Source organism: Squalius cephalus (assembly GCF_949319135.1).
Source record: "Squalius cephalus genome assembly, chromosome: 5".
In the NCBI taxonomy this organism is placed as follows: Eukaryota; Metazoa; Chordata; class Actinopteri; order Cypriniformes; family Leuciscidae; genus Squalius; species Squalius cephalus.
Window position 1 is genome coordinate 34,051,573 of NC_137126.1, and position 20,951 is coordinate 34,072,523.

General features: G+C 40.5%; 1 protein-coding gene across 1 annotated transcript in view; it reads left to right on the forward strand.

Annotated features, from left to right (window-relative positions):
* LOC307159137 (uncharacterized protein) overlaps nt 1–20,951 on the forward strand; it is a gene marked incomplete at its 5' end in the record, with an annotated part of 52,449 nt that overhangs the window by 25,553 nt on the left and 5,945 nt on the right. Inside the window, 44 exons of the mRNA XM_079872349.1 lie at nt 130–174; nt 257–376; nt 3,626–3,664; nt 3,760–3,813; nt 4,005–4,058; nt 4,553–4,660; nt 4,848–4,901; nt 5,016–5,069; nt 5,334–5,378; nt 5,472–5,525; nt 6,448–6,492; nt 6,711–6,764; nt 6,917–6,961; nt 7,063–7,116; nt 7,228–7,272; nt 7,411–7,464; nt 9,019–9,063; nt 9,174–9,227; nt 9,334–9,441; nt 9,617–9,670; nt 9,871–9,924; nt 10,171–10,215; nt 10,296–10,349; nt 10,493–10,537; nt 11,165–11,218; nt 11,997–12,050; nt 12,139–12,192; nt 12,294–12,347; nt 12,440–12,493; nt 12,596–12,640; nt 12,747–12,791; nt 13,175–13,282; nt 13,393–13,446; nt 13,528–13,581; nt 13,867–13,920; nt 14,041–14,148; nt 19,229–19,282; nt 19,400–19,507; nt 19,618–19,671; nt 19,827–19,880; nt 19,991–20,044; nt 20,254–20,307; nt 20,386–20,493; nt 20,579–20,632. Coding sequence (XP_079728475.1) covers nt 130–174; nt 257–376; nt 3,626–3,664; nt 3,760–3,813; nt 4,005–4,058; nt 4,553–4,660; nt 4,848–4,901; nt 5,016–5,069; nt 5,334–5,378; nt 5,472–5,525; nt 6,448–6,492; nt 6,711–6,764; nt 6,917–6,961; nt 7,063–7,116; nt 7,228–7,272; nt 7,411–7,464; nt 9,019–9,063; nt 9,174–9,227; nt 9,334–9,441; nt 9,617–9,670; nt 9,871–9,924; nt 10,171–10,215; nt 10,296–10,349; nt 10,493–10,537; nt 11,165–11,218; nt 11,997–12,050; nt 12,139–12,192; nt 12,294–12,347; nt 12,440–12,493; nt 12,596–12,640; nt 12,747–12,791; nt 13,175–13,282; nt 13,393–13,446; nt 13,528–13,581; nt 13,867–13,920; nt 14,041–14,148; nt 19,229–19,282; nt 19,400–19,507; nt 19,618–19,671; nt 19,827–19,880; nt 19,991–20,044; nt 20,254–20,307; nt 20,386–20,493; nt 20,579–20,632 — 2,661 coding nt within the window. The remainder of the gene's footprint in view (nt 1–129; nt 175–256; nt 377–3,625; nt 3,665–3,759; nt 3,814–4,004; nt 4,059–4,552; nt 4,661–4,847; nt 4,902–5,015; nt 5,070–5,333; nt 5,379–5,471; nt 5,526–6,447; nt 6,493–6,710; nt 6,765–6,916; nt 6,962–7,062; nt 7,117–7,227; nt 7,273–7,410; nt 7,465–9,018; nt 9,064–9,173; nt 9,228–9,333; nt 9,442–9,616; nt 9,671–9,870; nt 9,925–10,170; nt 10,216–10,295; nt 10,350–10,492; nt 10,538–11,164; nt 11,219–11,996; nt 12,051–12,138; nt 12,193–12,293; nt 12,348–12,439; nt 12,494–12,595; nt 12,641–12,746; nt 12,792–13,174; nt 13,283–13,392; nt 13,447–13,527; nt 13,582–13,866; nt 13,921–14,040; nt 14,149–19,228; nt 19,283–19,399; nt 19,508–19,617; nt 19,672–19,826; nt 19,881–19,990; nt 20,045–20,253; nt 20,308–20,385; nt 20,494–20,578; nt 20,633–20,951) is intronic.

The window sequence follows — 20,951 nt, forward strand, 5'->3', positions numbered from 1 at the left end:
TAGCATGATGGTTGATGACAGTAACCTCACACTTTTCTGTGGTGAAACGCTTTGATAAATGCCAAAGTCCCATGAAGTTAACTCTGCTTCATATTTAGGACTCTAAGATTGCTGTTTTTGTTTGCACAGGGGTGTACAGGTAAAAGCGGCTTTATTGGATACAAAGGCGATCAGGTGAGGAAAAACACGTTTTTAAATACTACATATTGCAGTGTTCTGTGAAGATGACACTGATTTGACCTGTATGTCTCGACAGGGTTCTCCAGGACTCAGAGGAGCAGATGGGTCGAGAGGCATACCAGGACCCCCAGGTCCACCGGGACTCCCAGCCCTCTACCTTTGGAGGAACACAGAGGAGGATTGGGCTGCATTCAGGGTAGGCCTCAACAGTCTGACTAGCCTTATAACAAAAATTATATGTACCACAGTTTAAATGCCTGGTACAAAAAGATTGAAGATGAATTAGCATAAATTAGATGAGTCTAGGTATTAGTCGATTATACTGCCCATCCTTACCAGAGTTGAACATGGTCCAGTGAGCCACCGCCCTGTGTCTTTCAAAGCTGTTGGAAGACCCAGTCTTTCTGTGTTCCTGCCAGACCTTGTATTCTATCTATTTGTGACTCTCTATTTTTGAGCATATAATTAAATGTAATTGTAAAACCACAGGTTTGACCTCCCTGTAGATTCTCATAACTCGAAACAGTTGTGAATATCTGCTTGTGATTGTGCAGCGGCAACTTGGCATTATGTAATGTTTTTTTTTTTTTTTTTTGTGGAGCATGTCCAAATGTTGTTCCTCGTCATTTGGCACAATCCTGGATTATGATTGATGAGCTTAGTCCTCCAAAGAGGAGTCGTGTGTATAAATTGAGCCATGGATGGTAGGAGAGGGAGTTGTACCTTTCTGAAAGAGTGAGACTTTATGTACATTCTAAGATGCTTTAGACCATCTTTTTTGATTTGTGATTTGGGGTGTTTTATTTTTAATAAAAAAAAATATTTTTACATTCAATTTAATTATTTAAATGAAAAAATATTTACTGTATGTGAATTTCTTTTAGCTTAGATAATTGTGGAAGTTATATAAGTGCTTCAATATGGATGATCATTTCCTATGGTGTAATGTATAATTTGGCTATTGTTTCGGAAAATGATGTCAATTTCTTTTGTACGTATTTTTGGCAGAAAATATTGGCCCAATTTTCCATATAAATCTTCACTACATTGTCATGGTTTAATAAATAAATAAATAATGTTTAAATATTTTGTTGCCTTTTTTCCTCAGATTTTTGTCACCATGATCAGTGATAAAAATTCTTTGGAAAAAGGCCAAAACATATTTAAAGATTATTTAGTTAGTTAGTTTAGATCATTACATTTATTACAATGTCTAAATGTTCAGTGTACACTAAGGTTTTTGATGGTCATCTAGGCAAGTGCACTGGGAGGTCCGATTCCCCAGCTTCTCTTAAACTCACCTTCTCTGGACCAGGAGTGAGCCGAACCCCTGCCCTGGTGCCAATTGAGCATGTGCCAAGACAAATGTTGTATAAAGGCGGCCAGGGTGATTTAATAACAGTGTGACAGAGACTGTGTGTCTATGTGGGTTCGAGGCCTTTGCTTTTCCAGCCCACACTGTAGAGACAGCGTACACTGTCCTTCAGTTCTTCTCCTCTATTTGAACAGGAGAGATGCCTTTCAACACTCCCTGGTTTGTTTTCTTATTGAGATGAATTGAAACATACAGGCATTAAGTGTTATTAGAGCTCAGATTAAAGATTTGTTGTTTAGAAGAGTTTTCTCCCTCTTAATACTAGTCAGGTACAGTGTTCCTCATCACCTTGCGAATGCAGTCTGAATTGTATTTATGCATTCGTGCAGAGGCTGGGTCCAAAACTGTTTGCTCATTTAATATTTACTACATAGTGAATGCCAAAATGAGTGAATTGAGACAGCTTAAACAGTCAAATAGAGTCAAATAAAATAAAATAAATTATATTTGAAACATTATATTTGTTTGGTTTTTCAGTGTTCATTTTAATTTTAGTATTTTTTATGTGCCTTTATAATTTTATTAGCTTTAATTTATCTTTATTTCAGTTTTTATTTTGTTTAATCTTTATTTAAAATGAACTAAAACAATTTTATAGTTTTACTTTTACTTTACTATTTAACAATAACAACATAATGTTTAAATGTTTTGTGGTCCAGGGTCACATATATAATACACTACCAGTCAAAAGTTTTGGATCGGTAAGATTTTTAATGTTTTAAAAAGAAGTCTCTTCTGCTTACCATGGCTGTATTTATTTGATTAAAAATACAAAAAAACAGTAATATTGTTAAATATTATGACAATTTAAAATAGCTGTTTTCTATTTTAATATATTTTAAAATGACATTTATTCCTGTGATCCTCAACCTGAATTTTCTGCATCATTACTCCAGTCTTCAGTGTCACATGATCCGAAAAGCATTTCAGAATTGAAATGCGGATTTGATGCTCAAAAAACATTCATTATTATTATAAATGTTGAAAACAGTTGTGTACAACTTTTTTTCAGGATTCTTTGATGAATAGAAAGTTCAAAAGAACTTTTAGGAACTTATAACTTATTGAAGACTGGAGTAATGATGCTGAAAATTCAGCTTTGCCATCACAGGAATAAATGACACTTTACTCTATATTCACATTGAAAACTAGCCTGGTTAAAACCAGACCATTCTCAGTAGTAACTGAGTTATGGTCTGGCAAAGCTCCATAGACAAATCATTTCCAAAGGGGCGTCGCCAACGGACGTCGCTCAAATGCCTCGTCAAGAGCGATCGTCATCGTGTAAAGCTGCGTCCCAATTCGCCTAAGTTACACTACGCCATAAAAGTATGTACTCTTTTTGTGAAGAAAAGGTATTTACTTTTGAATGTGTAGCAAAAAAGTAGGCAAGCTTTGGGACATACTACTTCATCATCTTTATCGGACAGATCTGTCGCGTGCATCCTGTCACTTAAACTGCCCTTGTCAATCATCGTATCACAGTTAAAATCCTCTATTAAATCTAATTTAATTTCCTACCGTTTCGGAGAGAAATGTAGTGGCACGTTCATCTGCCAGTGGGTCTTTCATGGAGACTGTCCTCATGTGTTTGCAATTTGAATATAATAATGCATTTAAAAGTTGAACGGACGTCGCTCAAATGCCTCTGGGCGCAATTGGATAGACCTAAAACCAATCAGAGCGATCGTCATTGTGTATAAAGCCCGCCTCAACGTTTCTGATTGGTGCCGTGATTTCTAGGCCATGGAAATGGGCTTGAATGAGCTCTTTGCCAGACTACTTCTCGAGCAAATCTGAATTTGCCGGAAGTTGTCTGGGTTTTCCCAGGCTAATAGAAAACAGCTTTTTAAAATTGTAATAATATTTCACAATATTACTGTTTTTTCATATTTTTAATCAAATAAATGCAGTCATGGTAAGCAGAAGAGACTTCTTTTAAAAACATTAAAAATCTTACCGATCCAAAACTTTTGACTGGTAGTGTATATATTATTTGACTGTTCAAACTGCCTGTCAACCGAAGCTCTGATAAAGTATGTGACATTCATTCATCTGTTTGTTTTTTAGCGAACATCTTATTATCAGTTGCTAGCAGCTGGATGGCCTGTAAGTATTTTAAATTGGAATCAATTAGTAAAACATAATTATATAATAGGCACATGGTCTCTCTTACTAAACTGTTTCCTTCGGATGTCCCGCAGAGAGAGAGGGGACACCCTGGACCAATGGGTGAGACAGGGAGACCTGGTTTACCTGTGAGTAAACATAATCAAACACACAGAACACAGTTAATGAAGACTGAACTGTTACAGTACACATTACAGAGTATGAAAGGATATTACAATGACCACCAACTATATTGAGGGTCATTGTGCATCTTTGACTATGGTAAGAATATTACATGTTGGAATATCGAGTTCTGTGGTTAATTGTTGTATTTCTGAAGGGATTACCCGGAGACCCAGGCCAGATAGGACCACCAGGACGTAGAGGCGATATGGTAATTATTCCTAACTAGTACAATATCTTCGCTTGTGTGCGTGTATGTATGAATGTATATGTTCAGAATAGCAATGAGAGTTCTATGGTATCTTCAACAGCAGTTAAATGTTACTGAGGCACACTACTGTTCAAAAGTTTTTGAAAGAAATCTCTAAGGCAAAAATACAGTAAAAAAAAAAGTAATATTGTGAAATGTTATTGCAATTTAAGATGACAGTTTTTTATTTAAATATTTTAAAAAATGTAATTAATCCTGTGATGGCAAAGCTGAATTTTCAGCAGTCTTCAAAAATTTTGTTTTTTCAAAATGATTTTATAAATAGAAAGTTCAAAAGAACAGCATTTATTTGAAATATAATTTGTTTGTAACAATCTTCTTTGATGAATAGTGATGTAATTTCTTAAAAAAAAAAAAAAGAAACTATTGAACATTAGTGTAGATTTATGCAAAGCGTCTACAGAGTTGAGTTACAAGCAAGCACTTTCTAACAGGGTGACATGGGACCAAAGGGTGTTCGAGGCCGAGCAGGGACTCAAGGAAAAGATGGAAAGAACGGGCCGGATGGGGTGGCTGGATCTCCAGGGGTTCCTGGCCTACAGGTGAGACTTGAGTGCATGGGATGTCAATAGTATAGCTTTTGTAGTTGTAAAAGTTTGAGTTGGGACACAAGTGTGGGTATGTTAGTGCTTTTGGATAGATTCTGTAAAGCTATAAATTGTGGCTGTGTAACATATGACCTTAAATTGCGGAAAACCATATGCAGTATATTTCTGGTTGTGGTTCAAGGGTCCTCGTGGTTACAAAGGTGACACAGCGCCCCCTGGTGACAAAGGAGATGAGGTACAACATGAGAATGCATAATATTCTGAAATACACTCCCCTGTAACTGTCTCATACAGATATTTTTTTAATATACATAAGTACATAAAGCAGTTTTCCTCCCTTCATGAGTAGGGTTTTCCTGGTGCTCCTGGCCCCAGAGGAGACAAAGGACAGGCTGGCCAAAAGGTAAGAAAAGCCTGCGCCTGAAGTATTTATAATATTTTTAATTTGTGTGTTTCTGTGTGTGTGTGTGTGTGTGTGTGTGTGTGTGTGTGTGTGTGTGTGTGTGTGTGTGTGTGTACAAATTCAACACACATTCTGCCCCCTAGTGGATCAGGACGGGAAACTACCACTAAAAGACATGTCTTGTTATTGACAAATGTGAGAATGGTTACGCTTTTGTTATTTTCATTTTTGGGTGTTGATTTTTTATTATTATTATTTTTAAAGGGCTCAAAAGGAGAAATTGGGTTTACTGGATTTTCTGGTCCTCCAGTAAGTAAATTATACACCCCCACCACCACCCCACACACATACATTATTCTTGTACTGCTAATTTTTTTGTTGTTGTTTTTTTTGTTTGTTTAGGGATCTGTTGGTTTACAAGGTGTTGAGGGGATCCCTGGACCACCTGGTCCAAAGGTGAGTTAATTGAATTATCTTTTGTAATAATCATCATGTCATCATGCTTCAATAAATCATTTATTAAAGGAGAACTCCGGTCAATTTTAACATTGAGCTAATTTTTTTGTACATTTGGAGTGCTGTCAATACAGAGAACAACGACAAAAATCGGTGTTGCCTACACCGTGTTATCCTCTTTTTAAAATTTGCACCCTGTTGACTTCAATGGGGCAAGTACTAAACCTGCTTTTAGCCTCTTAACATCCTTGATGTGTCATTACAAGTGCACAGGTCATGTGAGTGATTCCTTCAGAGTGAACGCGGGTCAATCTGACTGCAGTAGATGTAAAAGATATGAATAAAAATTATGTTATTTCAGCCAGCGCACATACCTGTATTTACATCCTGTTTTCGGTCGAAGTCCATAGTAATCGATTGTCGAGTTCACGCGCATGATCATAGGTACTAAACCAATGCGCGTGAACTCGACAATTGATTACAATGGACTTTGACCGAAAACAGGATACAGGTATGTAAATACAGGTATGAGCGCTGGCTAAATAAATATCATTTTTATTCATATCTTTCACATCTACTGCAGTCAGATTGACCCGTGTTCACTCTGAAGGAATCACTCACATGACCTGTGCACTTGTAATGACACATCAAGGATGTTAAGAGGCTAAAAGCAGGTTTAAAACTTGCCCCATTGAAGTCAACAGGGTGCAAATTTTAAAAAGAGGATAACACGGTGTAGGCAACACCGATTTTTGTCGTTGTTCTCTGTATTGACAGCACTCCAAATGTACAAAAAAATTAGCTCAATGTTAAAATTGACCGGAGTTCTCCTTTAAAATGAATATTGAATAATAATAACAATAATAACTCACAATTTATTTTTATATTGATATTGACAGTATAAACCATTTTATTTTCTTAGGGTGATCCAGGAAATGATGGAAAACGTGGTCCTCCAGGGACAGTGGTGAGTCACAAATAATCTGTTTATCTATTTAGACATAAGTAATCTGTTCAACTTTAATAAGAAAGAATAACTGCTCCCAAATGAAACATGATTCAAAGAAATTACATTTTTCGAGATTTCAAATAGTCAAAAGTGCTTTAACAGAGGAATCCCCCTTATTCAGCTATTTATGGATACTACTTAAGAATGCTCAGTTATGCATTTATGTGTCTTGCCAGGGAGCACCAGGTGCTACAGGATTCGTTGGCGCTCAAGGTGTCAATGGCTCAGAAGTAAGTGATTGAGATGAGACTTGCTTGCTGAATTTGTAGTGAAATCTTGTACAAACCATTAAAGTATGGCAATATTATCTGACTATGTCACCTACAAATATTGAAATCTGATTGGAAGCTGTTGATTAACCAAAACACTTTTGCTGTTACAGGGGGACGTTGGACCTGCTGGCCCTGTGGGGCGGAAGGGCCCTCAGGTATACTGACATTTTACTGTGTCATGGCTTCTTGAAGCCTGTTCTTACAGAATGATCAGAGGCTGAAATAATATGAAACCTGTTCTGACCGTTCCTCTTAGGGGCCTAGAGGGATCGAGGGAAATAGAGGTCCACCTGGTCATCCAGGGTCACAGGTCAATTTCACCATGTAGACTAGCAATGCTATTAAAGTAGAAAAAACATACAAATAGGGGTCTTTTGTGACATTTAACATTGTTCATGGGTGTTTGCTTATTTTTTCACAGGGACTTCTAGGTCAGGGTGGTCCACAGGGTCTCAAAGGTGACCAAGTAAGTTATGAAACCATGTACATGTGTGCATGTACAAAATGGGAACTCATTATCTGTCATTAACATAATCTTTCATGTACAGTAACATGTTGTGTTTATGAAATGGATGCTCTAGAGATGGTTTTTGTTTGTGGACAGGGACCAGTTGGTCCAGTGGGTATCAGAGGGCTACAAGGCATTGAAGGGCCCATGGTGAGTCCGTTTCTCATATACTGAATGTAATCTATAGGAGAACATTTATAAACTCATACGGCAGACCTTCAGCAACCAATATAACACATTTTATGCACTGTATATGTATTGTATACATTATAACACATGCTAGAGATGTACATTGATTCAAGTCACTTTGTCTTTAAAAGGGGTCTATTATGCAAAATTAACTTTTATATGGTGTTTGAACACTGACTTGTCTCCACAGTGTGTGTAAACAACCAGCCTATAATGGTAAAAATCCTCCCACAAATCAGAAGCAGTGTCTGAAAATCCGCTGTTCCAGATTTCCCCCTACTGTGACCTCACAGTCGAGACAAGCCCTCCCGTGAATAGTGACGATCTGTCCTATTAGCATAGATCCTGCCCATATTCCGCCATGTTTATGTCCTCGCCTGTGGCACCTATTGATATAATGTCTGCGCCACATAAACATAACAAATGTTCTGTTTTTGGATGTACCAATGAACATAAGCGTCTCCATAGATTCCCGGCATCTGAGCCACTAAGGACACCGTAGATTTATTTTATTTATGAAGGAAATGTGCTGAAGAAATTAGGTAAAGTCTTATATGTCTGTGCAAATCATTAGTCATCAGACTGCATCACAAATGAGGGTCAGTTCAGTGCTGGATTTGCACAAAAGTTGATTCTGAAAGATGGGTCGATACCAACATCCTACTATAGTTCCCACATGAGCACCTGTACAACAATTTATAGATGGTGATAATGGAACATGCTAATCAATAAGTTGATTAAAGTTAACTCCACATCAACTACATAAATTCCTCAACTAACCATTCAGAAACATCCTGTTGCATTCTAAAATTTGTAACTTCTTCCCGAGTCTCTCCATCTGTGTCCGACTCTGGTTTGAACATACAAGGCCGAACATTTTGGCTGTGTGAGTTGCTGGATTATCTGAAGCACGAACTGTAAAGGCTCCACCCTCTTCTAGAAAGGGGGCGGGGAGCAGCAGCTCATTTCCATTTAAAGGTACACACAAGGAAACAGCGTATTTTTGCTCACACTCAATAAGAGCAAACTAGCCATGCTATAATAAATGATCTGTGGGAAATTTGTGGCTAAAACATCACAGACACATTCTGGGGACACAAGACACTTATATTACATCTTGTAAAAAGGGGCATAATAGAACCCCTTTAAAACGGAATTAAATTTCACACAGCCATATTGCAATCCTAGCTGCTGTGTTGTTCTCTGGCTGGCTAGAAACATGCTTTCTATACAGATGCCTTGAAAAAGAAAAACTGAAACCATTTTTTTGGGAATACATAATGTTAGCCTCATAGCATAATTGCCTAAGTCATATTTCAATGTCTTTGGAAAACAAGAAGAAACAAAAAATGACTTAGGCAATTATGCTACTGATTATATTTCGAAAAATAGCCTAGAATGCAAAGAAAAAAAAATCTTTCAGTTAGGAGTCAATGATTACTATCTATCTATTCATTCATTTTTATTCATTTGTCATGTTCCTAATTTTTTTTATTAATTTTCTTTTTTTTTTAGGGTATGACTGGACATCCAGGTCCAAAAGGCTTTCCAGGTGTCACAGTAAGATATCTGATTCAAATCTCACTGTATGTTTCTTTGACATTAGAGTCAATTTAGTAAAATATGTTATTTATCATGTATTACCTCACTAATTAGTGCCTCTGATTCAGGGCTATCAGGGCCCGTATGGAGAGAAGGGTGACGGAGGACCCAAGGGGAAAAAAGTAATCTCTGGCAGCAACACAATACATTCAAAAGTTATGAAGATTTAAATGCATACTTGAAGGATTCATAAAATGTTCAATTTAGGATTGTACTGTATGTCTTTAGGGACCACAAGGAGCACCAGGGATCATGGGTCCTCAGGGAGTGAGGGGCCAATCAGGCCTTCTTGGCTTACCTGGTGTCAGAGGTCAGCCAGGTGCTCCAGGTATCCAGGTACAATGGCAGAGAGACTTCCCTATAACATGCCTTACTTCATGCAATGGTGAAACAAGCAGATAGACTCCTAGGCAGAACTAAAGCATTACAGGCATAGTATTTGACAATTGAGGTTCAAAAGAAGATTTCATGGCAAATTACATCGTTTTTCTCTCACACTTTTCCCCTAAAGGGTATAGATGGTGAAGTGGGTCCTCAGGGAATGCTTGGAAAAGAGGGTCAAAAGGTCAGAGTGGTTTATGACTTTCAGGTGGAGATATCGCACCAAAAACATTCTTATAGCTCACTCTTTTACATCACTTTCAAAATGAGAGCTACTCTTAAAAAACAATCTTGACCAAAGGTCCTTTCATTGTGTCCTATTAAAACATGCACCTAATTCAATAACTATTCTTCTTTCTTTCTTCCTTACTTTTTTAAACATAGGGCAGTAGGGGTGAACATGGTGGTATTGGAAGAACAGGACCCATAGGATCCAGAGTAAATTTACTATTTGTTTCATATAAAGATGCATCAAATTGTAATTTTTTTTTTGAATTTGAATAATTAAAATGTAAATATATATATATATTTTTATTTTATTAAATAAATGTACAGTTTTGGTCTCTGATTTATTCATATGTTTTATTTTATGGTTAAGTTAGATATTAAACACCGTGTATTATGAATAAGCTAAATTTGATTTCTGTGTCATTTGATCACATTCACCTATTTTATTATTTTCAGGGTCGAGCTGGCCAACATGGTCCCCCTGGTATACCTGGAATAGTGGTAAGAGAATTGAATGAGTAAAAGCAGTCAAGATTTATACTTTTAAATATATATCATATATACTTTTGCTATTTTTGCAGGGTTTACAAGGTCAAGTTGGAGCTGAGGGGCCAGAAGGAAAGCCTGGTACACAGGTTCCCATTTCATACATTTAATATCAAGTTTTTTTTATATATATCAGTTATAGTGCTTTACCATTACTGCAAAGTAAGACATCACATTTTTGAGTTATAAATGTTTTTTTGTTCTGTGCTGATTTTCTTTATGTGCCTTGCAGGGTGTTTCTGGTTCTGTTGGAGACCCAGGTGATAAAGGACCTGATGTATGTTTCTTAGCATCAACTAAAATATTCTATGAATTTTAGACAATATAGAAAACTGCTGCTATAATAAAAGCTTGTAAAACCTGGTTAATAATAATAGCAGATGGTTGATACAGGCATGTCAAGATCAGACTGGCCTGAAAAAGGTTAGAAGATCATAGACTATTAAACTTAAAAAGGTCGTTAACAAGTCTGTTGGGTTGATCTTTGTTTCAGCATGACAGCAAGCGTTGGAAACAGAGTTTGTAGTCAGATATAGTGTTAAACTGGTATACGTCAGACTTAAATTTTATATATTATTACAAATTATATAATCTGCATAACAATTTAAGTGAAAAGTTTAATTGAATAAGTTGCGTGAATTTCAGCATTAATTTAATCTCTCTTAAGCTGCATGAACTCTACAACTTTGTGTAAAATGTGATGATCATGTGATCCTGCATGATTTTAGAATGATCCAAAGAAGAAGAAACAGGGTCAATGTCACAAATTTGATTAGTAACCTAGAAATAGTGCAGAATCCTAAATATCAATTTTACATCAAACGATATTCACTGTGGACTGTTTCACAAAATCTTTTTATTTAATGTCATACATGATATTTTCTGTAATCTTTGTCATCTGAAGGGCCTGAGGGGCATGATTGGAGAGCCAGGAAAACAAGGCCCTCCAGGCTCACAGGTAAGCATAACAACAGTACAAACTGATCAAATTTTAAAAAGGTTATTGCAAGTAGACTATGGAAGTTTGTTTCCGCCACAGAATAAAAAATAAAAAAGGTAATTGCAACTTTTTATCTCAGAATTCTGACTCTTTTTTTTTTTCTCACAGTTGCGATTTATAGTCAAAATTGCGTGATATAAAGTCTCAATTGCGTGTTATAAAGTCAGAATTGCTTTTTTTCTCAGAATTGCATGTTTATATCTCGCAATTCTGACTTTATAACACGCAACTGGGAGATATAAATTCACAATTGTATCATATAAAGTCGCAATTGCATGTTATAAAGTCAGAATTGCAAGATATAAACTCACAATTGCATGTTATAAAGTCAGAATTGCGAGATATACACTTGTAATTGCGAGAAAAAGTCCGGATTGCGAGTTTATTTCTTTCAATTGTGAGTTTATATCTCGTAATACTGACTTTATAACACGCAATTGAGACTTTATATCATGCAATTCTGACTTTATATCTCATAATTCTTAGAAATAAAACTCACTATTGTGAGATAAAAAAGTCGCAATTATCTTTTCAAATGTTTTATTCTGTTGAGGAAACAAGCTTCCATAGTAGACAAACTCTTAAAATGGAATGTAAAATATTGTTCATGTTTCATATTCCTTACCATCACATAATTTGAAATTCAGAACTATTTTTATTCTTAAACACATCACTGCTGAAAACACAAGTTATGCTTTTCATTACTGCAGTAGCTCAAGGTTTCTCCTCTCATTAGGGTCCACCTGGACGACCAGGCCAAGATGGCATCCAAGGCCCACCCGGGGAGAAGGTAAGCCTCACAGAGCTTTATATTGCTGTCAGAACATTAATAATGTAAATAATACACATGTATCATTACTGTGTGTGTTTGTTATCAGGGCTTCACTGGAAAACCTGGCATTGCAGGTGCTCAGGGGTCTGTAGGCATGTATGTAAGTGGCACTATCCCGCATAAACCAGTCTGGACTGACATAAAAAATCATGATCTGTTAGTTGAGGCATGGATTTGATGATATGCTCTTCTTGCTCTCAGGGTTATCCGGGAGCCATCGGCCTTCGTGGGCGGCCAGGTCACATAGGAGAGAGGGTTAGAACTCTCCGCTGTAAATATTTTACAATGAATATTTCTCTGATCATTCTGGATGTTGTATCATGTATTGTGTGAATGTGCAACTGCAGGGTGAACCTGGCATCAGGGGACCTCTTGGTCCACCAGGGCAGAGAGGGCCATCTGTAAGTAAAATTTTATGTCAACTTATATCATTAATGTTACGACATCTTGGTCACTTCTTCTCTTCTTCTCTAAAACAATTGTTACAATGTTAACCTTCTAAGGGTTTACCAGGCCCGCCTGGTGAGAGGGGCCCACGTGGACCACTGGTAAAGTGACTTCCCCATCACAGAGACTAGATGTATTTTGAAACTTTAATAGCACTGTTTTTATATTCAGAGAGGTTTTCCTTAATGTTTCCAACATTTTTTTTAGGGTCGCCAAGGAGAAACAGGACCTGCTGGTTTGCAAGGCTTGCCTGTATGTAGCCCTCAGTTTGAAGCATACATTTAGTTTTTTTAAGAAGCAGAAGTAAAAAAAAAAAAAAAAAAAAAAAACAGTAAATAAAATGTATATATGTTTTATAAGCCCCAAATCAGCATATTAGAATGATTTCTGAAGGATTATGTGAAAGTGAAGACCGGACTAATGAAAATTCAGCATTGCCATCACAGGAATAAATTACATTTTAAAATATATAAATACATTAAAATTGATAATTTAGCATTGCCATTACAGGAATAAAATATATAAATACATTAAAATAGAATACAGTTTGGTACAATTGTAATATTTCACAATATTTCTGTTTTTATATATAATGTTGTACATTAATTAATGTGTGTATATATTTGCCAATTCAGGGACACTCAGGACTGCCTGGGCCTGAAGGTGTAACTGGAAAGCAAGGCCCCCCAGGGAACCAGGGGCCTCAAGGGCCACAGGGAAAACAAGGACCAATTGGATTACCAGTGAGTGGGTACCTCTCATTTTGATTGCATTTTTAGGCTAGGTTTTAAAAAAGGATGTAGCAATTCTGAGCTTGTATCTGAGATTCTGATCACATTCTGCTATTCTTCAGGGCTCACCGGGAACAAGTGGAATGGTTGGTCGAGTAGGAGAAAAAGGAGAGCAGGTATTGTAAGCATTTCAGTTTCTAAAAACAAGTTGCATAACACATATGATTAAGCATTTACTTTATAATGCTCTCCTTTAGGGATTACCAGGACCTCCTGGTGACCCTGGATCTTTTGGATTAGATGGACCACAGGTCAGTTCATTTCAATATATGCAGGATTATCTGCTGATATGAGATGTCTTGTTTGTGTTCCCTGTATCAACTTCTTGGGCAGATTTCCAAAAATGCAAGCAACTTGATCTCTGGTTCAGTATGTTTTTAACAAAGATAGGGGAATGTTTTGATATAGGGAACATTTACATAGCATAAGTGCTGGAGATCTTTGTTGAAATGCTATACATCAGCTACACTGTACCCCTTCTTGTTTTAGTAAAATTCATAATGAATTAAAGTTTTAACACACTTCTATCTTCATAGGGACATCCTGGTCCAGTTGGTTTTGAGGGTTCATCAGGGCCAAAGGGGGGATGTGTAAGTGCCAAATATTGATGCTGGTTCATTTACATCCAACAAAACTTTATTATGGAGTCTATCAGCTTCCTCTCCAAGCTTTTTCAAGTCAGATGATTTTACTAGGGTATTTGATTTAAGGGATCACCTGGAGCCATTGGAAAGCCTGGTCCAAATGGATCTCCGGGAGAACACGGGCCTCAGGGCTCTCAGGGGGTGCAGGGTGCACCAGGACCACGTGGCAAAGAGGTCAGTGTCATACATTGATTACCTGAGGCTTCAAGTCCTGTTAGTAAGCTACACTACCATTGAAAAGTTGTTTATTTTGTTTATTTTTAACAGAAATTAATAATTTTATTTAAAAAGAATGCAACGTGTTTATTCAAAAGTGAGAGTAAAGACATGTATAAGATTATTAAAGATTTCTATTTCAAATAAATGCTATTTTTTTAATGTTCTATTCATCAAAGAATTTTGTACAAATGTATCACACTTTCCACAAAAATAATGGTTACACTTTATTTTGATAGTCCACTTTAGACATTCTACTACCTATAAGTAACTTTGCAACTACATGTCAACTAACTGACATTAGAGTATTAGTAGACTGTAACAGGCTGTAGTTTTAGGGTTCAGGTTAGTAGAATAAGTTGACGTACTTGCATGGTTACTCATAGTCAGTAGAATGTCTGTTGGGGAACCATCAAAATAAAGGGTTAGCAGATATTAAACAGACAATCTACTAATACTCTAAAGCAGAACAAAGTGTTACCAATATAATAAGCAGCTCAACCGTTTTCAACATTGATGATAAGAAATGTTTCTTGAGCACCAAATCAGCATACTAGAATGATTTCTAAAGGATCATGTGACACTGAGGACTGAAATAAAGACCGATGGAAATATAGCTTTGCCATTACATTAATTAATTACACTTTAAAACATATTCAAATAGAAATTGTGATTTTAAATTGTAATAACTTTTCACAGTATTACTGTAATTTTTTTTTTATCAAATAAATGCAGTTCCCTTTCAGTCGAGAACGTCAGACGTAGTCGACGTCGACTGAATGGGATCACGCTAGGGAGCCAATTGTCTTCGAGCATGCGAGCACGAGCAAATTAAATTTTGTGTGTGTGATTTGCATCACACACTCCACCCCGCGGAGCGAGTATAAATACGGAAGTGGATGCACGCACTAGTTGGTTTTTGCTTCGGAGCCGTTCGATGGTGTCTGAAGAGTGTGTTGAGTGTTTCAACGAGCGTGTTGGTGTTCTTCTGGAAAAGAGTCTCCCAGTGCTGGTGGTTTCTACAGCGCGGTGCAGCGGTGGTTGCGAGCTTTGAGCTCTCAACTGCTGTTCTAACAGCAACAAAGTCATTGTTTGTTTGGGTTGTTGGTGGTTGAGGGCGAAAAAGTGAGTGCTTCACTGTTTCAGTTCATTCCCTGTATGCTCCGGCACTGGTGACGGGTCCCATTTTCTGAAAGAGCAACATGGGTGTGAGAGCGTCTTTTTCAAGATGCCATTCCATCCGTGCGTTTCTGGGTGCGGTAAGGCTCTGTCCCCCTCTGACGGTCATGAAAGCTGCATCATGTGTCTGGGCTTACAGCACGCTGAGGCAGCTTTTGTGGATGATTCATGGATAATTCCAGCCGGTGGAGGCCTCAGATGAGTGTGCTGGTCCCTCTGTAGTGGACCGACCAGCCGTCTCTTTCGGTGCCCCTCCAGAGGACAGGATGTCTGTCGCAGCATTGGAAGGGGAGCTGGGCTCTGGAGATGACGACTCGACTGCGCTGCCTCCCTCTGGGAGACCAGCATTGCCCGAGCCGGATCCAGAGATGTCAGCTATGCTGAAAAAGGCCGCCGAGGTGGTAGGGCTCGTGTGGAACGAACCACCGTGTCCCGAGCTGTCTTGGTTGGATGATTGGTTCATCGGAGCGGGCCGGTCTGGTTCTCAGCCCTCCGCTCCAGTGCCATTCTTTCCTTAAGTGCATGAGGAGTTGACGAAGGCATGGATGGCACCTTTCTCTGCCAGAAACCGTCTGAGTAGCTCCTCCCCCCTCACTACCATTGAAGGAGGAGCGGCTAAGGGATATGAGGTGATCCTCCGGTGGAGCGGTCAGTCGCGATGCAGCTGTGTCCGGCGACCGCTGCCTCTTGGAGGGGGAATCCTCGTCTCCCCTCTAAGGCCTGTAAGTTCTCGTCCGCTCTGACGGGCAAGGCTTACAAAGCCTGTGGGCAAGCTGCTTCTTCTCTGCATGCCATGGCACTTCTGCAGGTCCATCAGGCCCAGGCGCTCATGAATATGCACGAGGGTAGTCCAGACCGTGAACTCATGGGTGAGCTCCGCACTGCTAGCGATCTTGCCCTCCGGGGTACGAAGGTTGCAGCTCACGCGGCCGGTCTGGCGATGTCCACCCTTGTTGTCCAGGAGCGCCATCTCTGGCTCAACCTGGCGGACATGAGAGAAGCGGACAAGGTTCGGTTCCTGGACTCTCCCATTTTGCAGGTTGGGTTGTTCAGTGACACGGTAGAGAGCTTTACCCAGCAGTTCTCTGCCGCCCAAAAGCAGACGGAGGCCATCTGGCACATCCTGCCCCGACGGCCTGCTGCTGCCTCCACCCGGTCGTCGGAGGCAGTTCCTCTGCCTGCTCTTCGCCCGAGGGCGTCCGTCTGCAGCCGCCTCCGCTCCCGCTGGACCACCACAGAAAACGCTGACCTGAGCGGACCACCCAGGGATGGAGGGTTGCTCTGGGAGATGGTCACCGATCCACTCCCTTCATCTGGTGGAGGGCCTGGTGAAGCTTTTTTTGTTTTATGTGTGTGTCTGTTCCGCCGCTGGCTCCCAAAAAAGTGGAGCCAGCGGTACCCACATATTCAAAGAAAGAGCAATTTCTCTATTCCTGGGCCCCAAGAGGGCTAGTCTGACGGTGTGACCCTGTAAAGCCTTACACCCTTCAGCCCCCTCTTGTTCGCCAGCCGGCAGCTAGGTGCATTCGAGGACCCGGTCATCCGCCTTCTCACGCCTTCTCACGCATCCCCTGCCACCCAGTGGAGTCAGGTAAGTGTTGCAATGCACACTCAGATCCCACTTCGGGCCGCCTTTGGGCCTCTCGAGCCGGATCCTGTCCTCCACCTTGCTGCCCCACCTTGTGTACGTCTGTGGTTCCCTGGCCCCTGGTCCGGTTTTCTCGAAGTCTAACACGCTTCCAACCGATGCCCAGCCTGGCCCAATTCGGTACCTTCAGACCCGGCTTGCGATTCATTTCGCTCGGCTTCCGCCAGGCTCAGTGATATTCATCATACCTAGGTGTTGAGCAGAAATGCTCCTAAAATAATTTTTTAGTGAGTACCATCACACCTAGGTGTTGAGGAGAGCTCCTGTCCTGTGTGTGTGCGCCGCAGTCCTACTGGTGAAGGACGCGTGCTAGCCATTCCCTCCAGCCGGTATGGAGTTTGGCTTCAGAGTCCGTACTTCATTGTACCCTTATTATGTGGTGGGTTACGACCATCTTGGTTCTGTGCCAACTGATATGGGCCCTTTTTCGAAAGCCTCTGTTCACTTGTAAACACAGACTTGCATTTTTCAATGCCCCGTCCCCAAGCTTGGTCTGCAGCGTTCGACCTGAAAGACGTGTACTTCAGATCTCTATCCTTCCGCTCCATAGGCTTACTGTGTTCTTGCGTTCGAAGATACGAAGTATCAGTACATGGTCCTACCCTTCGAGTGCTCCATAGCCAGTTGGGTCTTCAGGTCAACTGGGAAAGAGTAATCTCGCCCAAATGCCGAGTATCTCTTTTCTAGTATGGAGGTGGTCTCAGTCTAGCGCATCTCTCAAGTGAGGTGTGCCAGCTCAGTGCTATTCAGAAGTGAGAAAGGGTTCCACTGAAACTTTCAGAGGCTCCTGGGGCATATGGCAGACGCAGCCACACGGCTTCCTCCATATGGAGACCACTTCAGCACTGGCTTGATGACCGAGTCCCGAGGTGGCTGTGGCAGAGCGACGCGCTCCGTGTAGGAAAACAAACACCCCAGTTGCAGCCCATAAGCAGACCTTTGTTTCACCGGGCTAGTGGCTCCTGGCACAAGTGTCTTCCAAATGTTGGCTGAGGGGCCATGTATAAATGGCATTCAGTAACAGAGCTCTGGGCGCCCTCTGACTGCATTGGCATTCGTTGCCTCGAGTTGCTTACAGTCCCTCACTTCGAGACACCGCTGCTCAACGAGCTTGTACTGTTCTGACAACATTGCGAACGTCGAGCTGCGCTCCCCTTGCATGTTGCAACTCGCCCGCCACCTCCTCCTTGGAGTCAGAAGCTAGATTCTAAGATTGCTTCATTCCACCTATTTTTTTCTGGCCTGCTCAATCGTGCCACTCACAAGCCTTATGACAGCCTCCAGTCCAGATACAGTGGAGACTCCATCCCCAGCTGGCCAGCTGTTTCGGACCACTTCGGGGCCGCACAGCCACGTCTGTTGCCCCTCCGGACTCGTCCTACGCCAGTTGTTTCTTCTCTTGTCTGAGTATCCCTCGACAAAGACTCTGGCCACAGCTGGCCCTGGGCCCGCAGAAATGCGTTCCCCAGTGAGCCTTCTTGCACTATGGTGCTAAAATCAGGAAGAGATGGAACAGGTTTTGTTAAGTTGCTCCTCATTGGCCAACCAACCTCCTCTTGACAGCCTTCCTGACACCTTCCTCTGAGCACATTCTCAAGGATGGGGCATGATGGCATCCGCGTCTAGACCTTGGAAAGTTCCAGGTCTGGTTCTAGTTTAATTCCTTCCTTGTAAGGGTACGCTTTCCCAGTGGTCCTGTGGAACAGCAGTCGACTTCCCTGGCCTGGAAGGTGGAGTTTTCCAGGGTTGAAGATCCCATTCAGTCGACGTCGCCTACGTCGGACGTTCTCGACTGAAAGGGAACGTCCTGGTTGCGTATGCGAAATTCCCTGAAGGAGGTAACGGAGGACATAGTCAACTAGTAAAGCAACTAGTGCGTGCATCCACTTCCGTATTTATACCCGCTCCGCGGGGCGGAGTGTGTGATGCCAATCACGCACGCAAAATTTCATTTGCTCGTGCTCGCATGCTCGAAGACAATTGGCTCCCTAGCGTGATCCCATTCAGTCGACGTCGACTACGTCCTCCGTTCCCTCCTTCAGGGAACGGTGGGTTGCATACGCAACCAGGACGTTTTGGTGAACATAAAAAAACTTCTTTTCAAAAAATCGTATCGACCCCAAATTCTTAACGGTAGTGTGTGTATCATAAAAGTCCTCATTAATTTAAAATGCATTGCAATAAATTATGAGTATGATATTTCATATCCAGGGAGGTATCGGACATCCAGGTGATATTGGAGACCCGGGACCTAAAGGAAAAAAGGTAAAATAATTTCAGTATATGGTTATTTTAAGTAAAATGTCATTAAATGTACTGTAGAGGTCTGTATACTGACCAGTTTCTACAAAAAGTAAAGTAGCTACATTTTTATTCACTCAGGGTGACCCTGGACATCGAGGATTCTCTGGACAACAAGGCCCACCTGGATTTTTGGGGGATAGAGGAGAGAGAGGAGTGAAGGGGAATAAAGGCTACATTGGACCACTAGTTAGTAATTTAGTAACCCTTCGTCTGCCTAGCTATTACACACTGCTAATATGTATTAGTTGTAATTCATAGTGTAAAGTCCTTTTGAATAATAATCATCTCTTCACCAGGGTCAGAATGGTTTGATGGGAAAGTCTGGTCCGTCTGGTTTGATGGGTCTAGAGGTATGCATTTTATTTAAGATGCATACAACCTAATTCAACTTGGGTTGTGTGATTGCAAAAAAACAATGTGATTGCAGTTTTTGATGGACGTGATTTTTTTAAATTTTGATGTGTGCTGTTGGATGATTGAGTCTATAAGTTGTCTTTAAATGCAGGGTTTGATGGGTCTTCGGGGACCACCAGGAGCAAATGGTTCACCAGGCCTAAAGGTATTACTTCCTATTCTTCCTTAAGTTTCTTTCATCAATGTTCCTTGTAATAGATCAGTATTACCCTTATACATTTCCTAATGTAACAGACTTGCTCTTTGTTTCAAAAGGGAGAAACTGGATCACCTGGGCCAACTGGCTATACAGGAGATCAAGGCAGCCGGGTAAAATCAATGGCTGTTTTCCATATTAAAACCATTTGGGTCAAATAACCTCTCAAATGCATATACAAGTGAACTGTGAACGCCAGATACACCACAATAGTTTCAATGCCCCTTTTTGCATACATATTAGCTGCTATCCAAGATTACAGGGACTGAGGGCAACCCCCAATGTTAAATTAAAGTCATTACGTTTTATTTTTCATCTACAGGGGATGGCTGGGCAGAAAGGCTTACAAGGGGTTATGGGAAAGACAGGACCTCAGGTTAGTACAGCTAACCGTTTCAAGGTAAATTCCGGTTACATTGCTTTTTTCAGGGGATAAATAATACTCTAATTGCAGGGAACCATGGGTCCCAAAGGCCCCGTAGGCTTATTGGGTCCAAAGGGTACGCCGGGACAAGTAGGACCTAAAGGTGAACCAGGAAGACAAGGACCTCCCGGGCAGATGGTGAGGCTCTGAATTAAATGAAAACTTTTATAATGAGTGACTGAATTATGTTTGGTGTCAACTGATGACTCTCTCTTTTGTACAGGGACCACCGGGTCTCCCTGGTACTAAAGGACCCTCTGCATCACCAGGAAAGGAGGTAGAATTTCTAAATAAAATGGTCCAAATTGTTATTTAAATACAGAAACTGGCCTGTAGTTATATTAAAGGTGCAGTGAGCCATTTGAAATGCACACTCAAACAAACACACCTCTCCCATCATTGCTCCGCCCCCCAAAATAACAAACACGCTCTGCAACACGGGCAACCACATAAAGCTGCTGTATCAGACAGCTCGCACAATATGAAAGAATCAGCTGTGATTCAACAGCAACAACAGCAGCATACAACAGCATATCTTGGTTCTGTGCAACAGCAAAATAACAATGTCACTCATACTCACGTATCGAGCAGAAACC